General features: G+C 40.2%; 1 protein-coding gene across 10 annotated transcripts in view; it reads left to right on the plus strand.

The window, feature by feature from the left end:
- LOC132886543 (uncharacterized) overlaps window positions 1–12,245 on the plus strand; it is a 56,082-nt gene extending 43,837 nt beyond the window's left edge. For 7 of the 10 annotated variants that reach the window (XM_060921301.1, XM_060921306.1, XM_060921308.1 and 4 more), the window contains 4 exons: window positions 762–963; window positions 2,655–2,847; window positions 8,789–8,860; window positions 10,105–12,245. In XM_060921301.1, coding sequence (XP_060777284.1) covers window positions 762–963; window positions 2,655–2,847; window positions 8,789–8,860; window positions 10,105–11,304 — 1,667 coding nt within the window. In that variant the 3' untranslated portion in view covers window positions 11,305–12,245. Of the gene's footprint in view, window positions 1–761; window positions 964–2,654; window positions 2,848–4,795; window positions 4,890–8,739; window positions 8,861–10,104 lie in introns of all 10 variants that reach the window. The other 3 variants (XM_060921311.1, XM_060921310.1, XM_060921309.1) reach the window with 3 other exon arrangements.
- Window positions 12,246–12,493: the final 248 nt, after the last annotated feature.

Below are 12,493 nucleotides of genomic sequence, written 5' to 3' on the forward strand. Positions count from 1 at the left end.
GGTAGAGTGAAGTAATACACGTAGGATAAGTAATATGATAACAATATTGCATGGTGTCAAACCATATGAATGAAACCCGTGAGAAGGGAATAGAACATGTTTTTATTCCATTGAAAAGGTGTCCTGTATATATAATAATGGTCAATGTTGTTCACTGCTGATGCTGATGCTCAGAATGTATGAGCGTGTCCGAGTGCTGACTGGCACCGGAGAGCAAAATCCTTAACACTTCCTTGTAGGCCTATTACATTTTTTTTTTTTTTGCTCTTCTAACCAAAAGCCATTTTTAACAATTTTTGATGTTGTCTAGTGTTTGTCAAGACAAACATTGCGATGTCTAATATTTGTCAAGTCAAACATTGATGGATTTTTAATTTCATATTAATGAACTCAAAACCTTCTCCATTTACCTTGACAAATTGAGAGCACCCTGTGAGTTGTCTGCTTGAGAGAACATGAAATGGGGGGATGCAGCTTCCAGATTCATGTGCCATTTGGCTCATCTCCTGTTTTACTGGGGAGAAAAACACTCATCTTTTGGTGTGTTTTTGAGTAATGACTCATTAATGTCCTCTGTTGTTCAATTGCAGAGCTTGTGTGCAAAATGAATAAAGATTGGCAGGTTTGATGATGTAATCAGAGTAAACATCACTGAGTATTATGACAGTGTAATATCCTGTAAAGATAATTAAAGCATTATATTTCACAAACTTGGTTTATTTATGAAGCCTTCTGAGAATGTGCAACTGTGTCATCTGCAGGCAGTGTTGGTGCTGAGCAACAGAGCAACGAAGACATTCTAGAATTCCTTTCCCAAACATCAGACATGGAGGACCTTGATGGTGTCCATTCTGAGCCAGAAGCTGAAGCTCATATTATGTCTTGTTACAATGGTATCAATGGCAATGGAGCAGAGCGACAGTGTGAAATGTCCAGCTCTGAGCAGCATGCAAAAACCTCCAAGTAAGTCTTGTCATAAATACAGTTGTGGTCAGAAGTTTACATTCGGTGACATGAATGTCATCTTGGATATGATTGTCATGGCAATATTTGGGCTTTCAGTAATTTCTTTAAACTGTTCTTTTTCTGTGGCAGAATGATTGTACAGCATACATCTTTTAATTAAAAAAAACCCACCAGAATTTGGTGCACAAGTTTTAATTTCTTTGTGTTTTCTGAAATCAACACAGGGTCAAAATTATACATACAGGGTCAAAAATTTACATACGCTCACTTAGATTATTAATTCAGAGGTGCTGAAACTTGCAAAATGTCTCTTGTCTTGCCAAGGCCGAGGTCTCTTAACTTCCTGATCATGATAAAGAAGCTACCAGCTGTAATCAGTGCCTTCATTAAAAGGGTTTGTTTACAGCACTCATTGGATTGACCAACACACAGTAAAATGGGAAAGTTTAAGGAGCTCAGTGCAGATCTGAGAAAGAGGATTGCAGATGTACACAACTCCGGAATGTCTCTTGGAGCCACTTCTAAACAACTGCAAATTTCAAGCTCAGCTCAAACAACTGTATCCAAGTTATTGTGAGGTGTAGTCACTTTGCCAAGCCACTTTGCTTCAAGAAAACCCAAACTGTCACCCTCAGCTGAAAGGAAATTGGTTTGGATGGTCAGGAACAACCTGGGAACCACCATGGCACAGCCCTGCCATGAATTGGAAGCTGATGGATCACTGTCTACAGTTCAGATCACCATGGACTAAGAGGCTGCTATCCAAGAAATAACCCCCTGCTCCAAAATTGACACCTTCAAGCTTAACTAAAGTTTGAAGCTGACCACATGGACAAAGAAAAAAACGCCTTCTGGAGGATAGCTGTATGGTCAGATGAGACAAAGATTGAATTGTTTGGCCACAATGACCATGATGTACAGAGGGAAACTGTACCAGCTGCTGGTGGTGTTGGGATCATCATCCTCTGGGGCTGTTTTGCTGCCAGTGGAACTGGTTAATTGCACAAAGTGGATGGAATAATGAAGAAGGAGGACTACCTCAGAATTCTTCAGCAGAAACCATCAGAAACTTGAACACAACTTAGGAATTACAACAGGACAATGAACCCAAACACGCATCAGAGCTGGTTGCGGAGGATATAGCAGGCTAACATTAAGCTTAAAACAAGTCCTGACTTCAGCCGTATTGAAAATATATGGACCATGCTTATAAGTCGAGTCCATGCCAAGGAAAAAAAAACAAATTTAATTCAACTCTACCATGAAGAGTCGTGAAGAATCCACCCAGAATTCTGCCAGAAGCTTGTTCATGGGAAACAAAAATGTTTGGTTGAGGTGAATCTTGCGAAGAGACATTTTACCCAAATATTAGGTGTGCTGTATGTATAATATTGACCCTGTATGTATAATTTTGGCCCTATGTTGATTTCAGAAAACCCAAAGAAAATTAAAACTTGTGCACTAAATTCTGGTGGTTTTTTTTTTTTATTAAAGCTGTATGCTGTACATTCTGCTACAGAAAAAGAACAGTTCAAAGAAATTATTGGAAGCCCCAAATATTGCCATGACATTCATATCCAAGATGACATTCATGCCACTGTATGTAAACTTCTGACCGCAATTGTAGATAATTATATTAGGAAAGGTGCCCAAATTTCTTATATGTAACTTGTATCCCCTCTAAATAGAAATACAGGTTGTCCTGAAGCAGGTAGTAAGGAGCATTGTGAGCCCATTGACTACTTCCTTCAGTATTTTAGTTGGAATACATGGAAAGATATTGCAGCTTACACAGAGCAAGTGTCAAAATTGCCAAAGCCCATTACTGAAAAGGAGGTGGCCCAGTTTGTAGGAATCCATATTGCAATGGGAACCCTAAAGGTGAGTAATAACTTTCAGTCCTCTTAAAACCTGCTGGGGCGTGTGTCCTGGTTACTTTAAATTGTCCCTAGGTGTGAGTTTGTGTGTGCACCATCCAAGATGAATTCTCTCATGGCCAGTGTTTCCAGTATTAGGCTCCTGATCCACCATGAATGAAAGAAATATGTCATTATCATCCTGTGATCTTATTTTGCCCAACCTTTTTCTTCTTTGTTTTTCAGAGTTAATGTATTAGGACTTTTTTTTTTCTTCTTTTCTTTTTTCAATGGGTGAAATGTGTATACAAGCAGTTCCAGAGTTATTGGCAGTCTTGGTAATGATTGGTAAAACAAAGTATCACATTTATTTTAGAGGAAAAAATTTTATTAAAAATACAGTACCTTCCAAAATCTTTAGGAAGACAGTGCACAAGGGGGTTAGCATGCCGGAACAGTTTTAGTTTCGGGGGCAGGAAATTGAAATGCTACAGCATACAGAGGCATTCTAGACCAGTTCTGTACGTCCAACTTTGTGGCAGTAGTATGAGAGAGGTTCACACAGTGTATTATTTTAATTGTTTGAATTGATTGTTCATCCATGACTTCCTGTTTCATGAGGAATGTGAAGTGACACAAAAGCCAGATTCCCTTAAAGATTCTGACTGCAAAGTTGAATTCTGGGCAAAATGTTCTCTTTCTATTGCTGTTGGAGTTTCAAGATGTTGCGATGCTGCACGCACCGTGTACCCTATGTGTCACTGTTTTGCTGAGATAAAATGGGTCCCACATTTTACGATTCCGAAAATTGCCGAAGCAAGTGAGTAGCAATATCATGTAACCACCGTAGGGAGTGTCTGACCTACTTTTAACCCAAACAAGTGGTCATGGGCAAATATGGCGCACTCCGCTCTCCCACCAGCTAAAAGCCAGCGGAAAAGGAAAGCCTGCCTAGTCAAGTCAAGTTTATTTTTTTTAGTGCTTTTAACAATAGACATTGTTGCAAAGCAGGTTTAAAGAAATTTTAAAACTTGAAACGTGAGCTAATTTTATCCCAAATCTATCCCCAATGAGCAAGCCTGTGGCGATGGTGGCAAGGAAAAACTCCCTCAGGCAACATGAGGAAGAAACCTCGAGAGGAACCAGACTCAAAAGGGAACCCACCCTCATTAGGGTGATAACAGACAGCGTGATTATAAATAACTTGCTTCTATAACAGTGGCCTATATAATCACAAAGTATAACTGTGAAACGAGCAAATTCATTATAGTTTTAACATGAAGTCTGTTTTGTTGAAGTTATAAACTGTTCATTGATGGAAACTTGAGTGCAAAACTGTTCCTGACAACGGCAGTCCCAAAGTTAGCAAGTTAACTGAAGTCCTCAGCTATAAAAGCATTACTGTAAGTGTCCAGAGCCATCTTCCAAGTGTGACTTTTGACTGTCCATATGAGGCCGTCTTCTACAGGAGCAAGGTGATGAGACTCCAGCCAGACGTAGGGCATCAGGATGGATCAGGCAAGTCAGAGAAGCAGAAGAGGTCAGCATCTCGATCTTAGGATCAACATGTAACTCAGAGGGACAGACGGGGGGGACTAGTGAGTGCAAATGCAAGCTAGAGCAAGGTTAGATGGCATCATTTTTCTGGACAGGTAACTAAATTATTCTCACTTGTTCTCAGCTATCTTGGCCTTAGAATGCATGGACTCAATTCCACAGTAGCAAGTATGGAGTTACAGGGGCCTTTAACATGACATCATCGTAACTGTGGATTTGTTTATCTGGCCAAGCTTTGTGTTTGACGACAATCGGCACAAGTGTACATGAGTGATTGTAAGCCCAATTCACTACATCTACAGACAAACTTGTCGAAGTTCCATCTAAAAGAACAATGCCAGAGACCTGTAGTGCTTTTGGATACAATAACAGACGTGGAAATAAGCCAGGTTTAACTTTTCACCGCTTCCTGGCAGACCCAGAAAGAATATACAAATGGTGAGCTGCAGTTAAACAGGAAGACTGGATACCAACAAAACATTCCCGTGTGTGGAGAACATTTGATATCGGGTTAGTATGAAAGCTTTGTGCAACATTAAAATGTATATGTGGATGTGTGCTGTTACTACAACCCTGATTCCAAAAAAGTTGGGACAAAGTACAAATTGGAAATAAAAACGGAATGCAATGATGTGGAAGTTTCAAAATTCCATATTTTATTCAGAATAGAACATAGATGACATATCAAATGTTTAAACTGAGAAAATGTATCATTTAAAGAGAAAAATTAGGTGATTTTAAATTTCATGACAACACCACATCTCAAAGTTGGGACAAGGCCATGTTTACCACTGTGAGACATCCCCTTTTCTCTTTACAACAGTCTGTAAACGTCTGGGGACTGAGGAGACAAGTTGCTCAAGTTTAGGGATAGGAATGTTAACCCATTCTTGTTTAATGTAGGATTCTAGTTGCTCAACTGTCTTAGGTCTTTTTTGTCGTATCTTCCGTTTTATGATGCGCCAAATGTTTTCTATGGGTGAAAGATCTGAACTGCAGGCTGGCCAGTTCAGTACCCGGACCCTTCTTCTACGCAGCCATGATGCTGTAATTGATGCAGTGTGTGGTTTGGCATTGTCACGTTGGAAAATGCAAGGTCTTCCCTGAAAGAAACGTCGTCTGGATGGGAGCATATGTTGTTCTAGAACCTGGATATACCTTTCAGCATTGATGGTGTCTTTCCAGATGTGTAAGCTGCCCATGCCACATGCACTAATGCAACCCCATACCATCAGAGATGCAGGCTTCTGAACTGAGCGCTGATAACAACTCGGGTCGTCCTTCTCCTCTTTAGTCCGAATAACACGGCATCCCTGATTTCCATAAAGAACTTCAAATTTTGATTCGTCTTACCACAGAACAGTTTTCCACTTTGTCACAGTCCATTTTAAATGAGCCTTGGCCCAGAGAAGACGTCTGCGCTTCTGGATCACATTTAGATACGGCTTCTTCTTTGAACTATAGAGTTTTAGCTGGCAACGGCGGATGGCACGGTGAATTGTGTTCACAGATAATGTTCTCTGGAAATATTCCGGAGCCCATTTTGTGATTTCCAATACAGAAGCATGCCTGTATGTGATGCAGTGCCGTCTAAGGGCCCGAAGATCATGGGCACCCAGTATGGTTTTCCGGCCTTGACCCTTACACACAGAGATTCTTCCAGATTCTCTGAATCTTTTGATGATATTATGCACTGTAGATGATATGTTCAAACTGTTTGCAATTTTACACTGTCGAACTCCTTTCTGATATTGCTCCAGTATTTGTCGGCGCAGAATTAGGAGGATTGGTGATCCTCTTCCCATCTTTACGTCTGAGAGCCGCTGCCACTCCAAGATGCTCTTTTTATACCCAGTCATGTTAATGGCCTATTGCCAATTGACCTAATGAGTTGCAATTTGGTCCTCCAGCTGTTCCTTTTTTGTATCTTTAACTTTTCCAGCCTCTTATTGCCCCTGTCCCAACTTTTTTGAGATGTGTTGCTGTCATGAAATTTCAAATGAGCCAGTATTTGGCATGAAATTTCAAAATGTCTCACTTTCGACATTTGATATGTTGTCTATGTTCTATTGTGAATACAATATCAGTTTTTGAGATTTGTAAGTTATTGCATTCTGTTTTTATTTACAATTTGTACTTTGTCTCAACTTTTTTGGAATCGGGGGTTGTATTAGAAGTCTACATTTGAGCTTACCTTTGTCATAATAAGGTATTTTTCTTTATCAGGAATTTCATTCTGGTATGAACAAAACCTGCCTCGAAATATTGGTAGGCCTCCGTACTTTCATAAGCCTTTAGTATCTCCAGTGTATTTAGAAGTCCAAATATTAAATGGCTCAAGATGTTGCAGTGTCCCAAATCCGGCAGCTGGTTTGCTAAGCATTTTTCAAGTGGAATAAATACATTTGTGGGTTAATTAAGAACAACAAGCCTTTATTTTCACCACATGTACATTCTCACAGTGAAATTCCTCCTCTGCATTTAAACCATCTGAAGCTGTGAATGTGTGCCTGTGCGCGTGCACACACAGAGAGAGAGAGAGAGAGAGAGAGAGAGAGAGAGAGAAAGGAAGGAAGCAGAATAAATAAATTTCAGGGTTACCCCTAGAAAAACTGAAAAGACTAGTGGCCCCCTGAGCACGGTGAGGTGCAAAGAGCACACCGCCATAGGTGGTGTGTAAGCTAGGTGGGTCCAGGGACATGCTCCCCTGGAAAATTTTTAAATGTAAGGTTTCGTTTCATGGTTTATGGTGACATCTAGAACTGATTTTTACCAGTTCAACATGTTTGGGGGGAGGCTCTATTTTACTTATAATTTTACTGAGTTCCCACCCTAAAAACAGGAAAAAAAAACCCAGTCACAACAATACCCACTTGCATCTCACAAGTAATGTACTGTTCCAAAAGAGACTGCAGTTTATTTCACATCAAACAAAGTGAATGCAACATGGCACAAGTTGTTCAAAATACTGATCATTAAATTTTGGCAATAGTGTGGATGACTAAATACCTAATACTCAAGACTTAAGTGAAGAATAAACAATGATAATATGTAAAAACATCAGATGACCTGGCATTTGGCAAAATTTGGTCAGCAACATACAGCGAACGGGCCGTCGCAGTCTTACAGCTCTTTGTTTTGTTAGAATAATTTTATTTCAATTAAAAACTGCAATTCTCTTATTTTCAGTGTCAGATTATGCTAATGAATCTAATTAAACTAATGCTCTTTACCGAGTGTGCCAATAATTCTGGAGCTGCCTCTACATAATTGGATTTAAATGTACAAAACAATTCAAGTTTAAAAATGTATGTCGTTCTGCAACCCCAAATCAGAAAAAGGTTGGGCGGTATGTTGAAATTAAAAGTGAAAATAATTATGTGGGATCTTTGAATTGTATTGCACTCAAAACAATACAACAGCACATTATTTGATGTCTTACCTCATGAGTCCCCCCCCCCCCCCCCCAAAAAAAATAAGCACCGATTTCAATTTCAAATCTTACAACACATTTTTAAAAAAGGTGGGACGGTAAAGAGTTTAACATTTTCTAATGTTGCCATTCCTCCTCACAACACTTAGATGTTTAAGGACTGAAGACACCAAGTGATGAAGCATTTCAGGTGGTGGTTGTTTTTTTTTTTTTTTTTCTTCCTCCATGCTTCCTGCAAACAGATTTTAAGGTGTGCAACAGTACTGAGTTGTAGTCGTAGTTTTCATTTCAGTATTTACCACACATTCTCTATTGGGGACCGAGGTGACGGGCACCATCATCTTCCATAGCAATGCCTTTGTAATGTGTGCATAATGTGGTTTTGCATTGTCTTGCTGAAATATCCCTGGAAAAGACGTTGCCTTGAAGGCAGCATACGTTGCTCCAAAATCTCAATGGACTTTACTGCATCAATGCTGCCATCACAGAAGTGCAAGTTGCATGCCAAGGGCACTGACACAACCCCATACCATGACAGACTCTGGCTTTTGGACTTGTTGCTGGTAGCATTCTACATGGTCATTTTCGTCTTTGGTCCAGGGCACATGGCAGGCTTGTAGTACTCGAGTCCAACCCATGCCCTAATTTTAAGGACTTGGACTTTAGCACTGATGACTCGGACTTGTGCATTAACTGCATTCAGACTTGTAAATTGGAGATGAGGACTCTGATTTTTTCTTTATTTTTTGTAACATACCATAATAATTTGGCATAAGATATTTATATCTACATAAATTTTTATACTAATTTCGTGCAAGAGAATGCACATTCACCTGTTCATACATCATGTTCAGGAACAAACTAACATTAATGGTGCTAAAATGCCTGGAGAGAACGCCCCTAGGATTGTCTGCTTTGCTTATACAGACTTCTCGTGCAGTGGGAAAAAATGCACTGCTGTGTGTTCCATATGTAGAAGAACTATCGAGGAGACGACGGGGACAACCTCGAACTTCAATGGTCATTTGGCAAGACTACATCCAGAGACGTGAGTGACACGCTGTGTTCATGGCTCTTTTGATAGCGGGGCTTGTTTGCTGACCGATGAACTAGCGACTGTTAACCCTCTCTCATGTTATTTGCCCTGTTGATAGCGGGGCGTATTGAGTGATGAACAAGCTTTTTATCTGTAGCCTATTAACTAAACTGGGGCAGTCAAGCAGTAACGTTAGTCCAACACAGTAGCAGAGACGGTTTCACATAAAGGCAGCAACAGCCACTGTCAAATGGCGTGGTTGGAGTCTTGTTCTTGGACTCAACTTGGATCAGTAGTGGACTGGACTCAAAATTTTCTTTAATGACTTGGACTTGAACAGTGGGGACTTGAGACTGGACTCGGACTCGAGATTTAATGACTCGACTACAACACTGGCACATAGTGTCCAGTTCTTCCAAAAAAAGGCCTGGCATGCTGATTGGGCTGACCACAATACATGTTTCCAGATGCCTCTGGGCGTGGACACAGTTAACATAAGGCTTCCGTTTTTGTGTAGTAAAGTTTTCACTGGCATTTGTGGATGTACGTAACTCCGTAGCTATTGTAGTGCTTGACAAAAATTTGCCGAAGTAATCCCGAGCCCTTGTGGTTATATCGGCTATGGATGAATGACAGTTGTTGAGGGACTGAAGATCACAGGTATTCGGTTTAGGCTTGTGCCCTTGCCCTTTATGCACTGAAATTTCTCCAGATCCCTTGAATCGTTTGTTATGCACTGTAGAGGGTGAAATATATCCAAATAGCTTCATATCTGTTTTTTGACATTTCAATTTTCTCATGTGTTTCTTGACAAGCTGGAGAGCCTCACCCCATCTTTGCTCCTTAAAGACTAGGACTTTCCTGGATACTGATTTTGTACCCAATCATGAGTACAATCAACTGTTGACATCAGTTGTTTCAGATCACATTGTTTAATTGTTTTACCTCATTACTGGCCCTAAATTGCCCCCGTCCCAACTTTTTTTGGAATGTTTTGTAGGCCTGAAATGCACGACTGGATGCATATTAACAAATGAAATTAAGTTGACCAGACAAAACACGAAATATTTTGGGTTCATACTGTCTGTATACATAATACGAGTCAAAGTAAATTTTGAAATCACTGCTTTATTTTTTATTTGCATTTTCCATCCCATCCCAACTTTTTTTTGATTCATGGTGGTGGTTGTGTTTTCAAGACTTGAACTTTTATGCTAAATAAGCTGGTCTGTCTTTTCTCTCCAATTAATCCTCAGTTTCCAAGTATGAAGCTGTACTGGGATGATTTCACCCGAGTGCCATTGATTGCTGATGCCATGTCTGCAGCCATGTTTTCTGAACTTGCATCAAATCTAAGATTAGCCAGTCTGAGAATGGATATGCCAAACTGGAACGGACAGGATGCACATAAGGATCAGGATGCGCATAACTGCACAGAGACTTTGGTAACCAAGAAAGATCCCCTTTGGAAAGTTCAGGCAATAGTGAACAGAGTTCAAGAAGGGTGTCAAGCCCTTAAACGAAATGGAAACTATGGAGTTGACCAATATCTCCTTCCTTTTCAGAGATACCCAACACACTCACTACATCACACAGTCATGGTAAATGCTGCCGGATTGGTCATGGACTTTAGCTTGCGTGTTAGTGACTGTAACAGAGAGGAACTAGTTGAGAAAATGGTTTCTCGAGAAAAAAGTGATAATCAAGGGATGGTATTTCTTTGCAAACCAGAGCTATCAACACCTTCCATGTTGGAGCATCTCCTAGAGGCAGGAGTGCGCAGTGCTGGCAAGGTTGGTGGTGCTAGGGGACAAGTAGGTGATGAATTTGTCACTTCTGATGGGAAACTAAAACTGTTCAGATGCCATCATGGCTTTATCCTGTCAGCTGTAACAAAGGAAAAGTCCCGCTCGACGTCGCTTGTCAGTGGATTTGAGAGGGCAATCAAAGCTGCAAACCTGAACAGAGATTTGAGAAGCCTTTATCGGACCCCGTGCACAAGCCCATCACCCAGTGCCTGGCCACAATCTGTACTTTGGGACCTTATTGATCTTGCATTAGTTAATTCATGGCTACAGTACAAGCAAGCTCAAAACCTTTCAGAGCCACTATCACTTATGGCATTCCGATTGGAAGTTTCCAAAGCTTTAATTCGTTCTAGCAACATTGCTGTGCAAGATTCCTCACCCCCTTATCTTCCACCACCAATACAGCCTGGATCGAGTGCATCCACAGGATGTTCAGATGTCTTTGAGTCCCCTTTACCTGATGCAGCCACACGATATGATGGGTTGGGCCACTGGCCAGAACAACTTTCTGAAGGTGAAGAGGCTAGGTGTAGATTTGGAGGTTGCGAGCAAATGTCTAGAGTCCGTTGTCTAAAATGTTGTGTGTTCCTCTGTATTTCTCGTAATCACAACTGCTTCCTGAAGTTTCACAGTCAAGGATCTACATGAGTTGACTAAACTGCTCTGATCTCGGGCCATATTAAACCAGTGAGTTTTATTCTTGTATATCACCATGATTTGTTAATTACTGTTAACTGGTGTAGGGCAGTTTGTCTGTTGTAAGTGATGGTTTGCTCTGTTCTGATTTTGTTTAAAAAAAGAAAGTTGTCAGTTGCTCATCTTGCTTGTAATAGTATTGTAATACTCAAGTCCAGGACCCAGTTACAGGGTAACAAGTTATACATGTCAGCTTTCCATTTCAAATTCGGCTAAACTCATCCCAAGAAGCAATTTTGCACAGTTTGTTTATTAATACTAAGTATATAACAAATTACATGGTTTACTTATGAAATTTTGCCTCTTATGTAAATTTTCTCTTTACTTTCAGAGCCCCTGCATCTGTTAAAGCAGGGGGAACCTGCTTTAACAGATGTAGCCTATGGTTTAGGTATATGTACAGTCAGGTCCATAAGTATTTGGTCAATGACAAAATTTTTGTAAATTTGCCTTCATACAGCACAACAGTGGCTTTGAAATGAAGCAATCAACATGTGTTAGAAGTGTACAATTTCAGCTTTATTTCAAGCATTTAGCAGAAAACATCACATTAACTATTCAGGAATTACAGCCATTTTGTACATAGTCCCTCCATTTTCACAGGTTCAAAAGTAATTGGACAATTGACAGCAGTTTCGTGGCCAAGTGTAGCCTGTGTCCTTGTTTTTTCATGACAAATTAAGGTGATAAAGGGTCTGGAGGTGATTACACGTTTTTGTACGTACGGTATTTGGCAGCTGTTCATGAGAACTCATGATGTTCATAGGACACATACGCCATTAGGCATCTAATCCTCAATGTCAAGAATCTTGTACATATCTTTTGGTATTATAATGTGTGTGTACTATGTATATATATGTATTTGTGACAATAAAATGAATGAATGAACTCGATATGCGGTCCAACGAGGTGTCAATGCAAGTGAAGGCAATCATTGGGCTGAAAAACAAAAACAGATCTATCAGAGAGATAGCAGAAACTTTGAGTGGCTAAATCAACAATTTGGTCCATTCTTAATAAGAGAGAATGCATTGGTGTGCTCAGCAACCCCAAAAGACCTGGAACACAACTGAAGTGGATGAGCATAGAATTCTTTCCTTGGTGACACTCCCCAAACACACACACACACACACGCACACAC

This window comes from Neoarius graeffei, chromosome 5 (genome assembly GCF_027579695.1).
Source record: "Neoarius graeffei isolate fNeoGra1 chromosome 5, fNeoGra1.pri, whole genome shotgun sequence".
NCBI classification, from domain to species: Eukaryota; Metazoa; Chordata; class Actinopteri; order Siluriformes; family Ariidae; genus Neoarius; species Neoarius graeffei.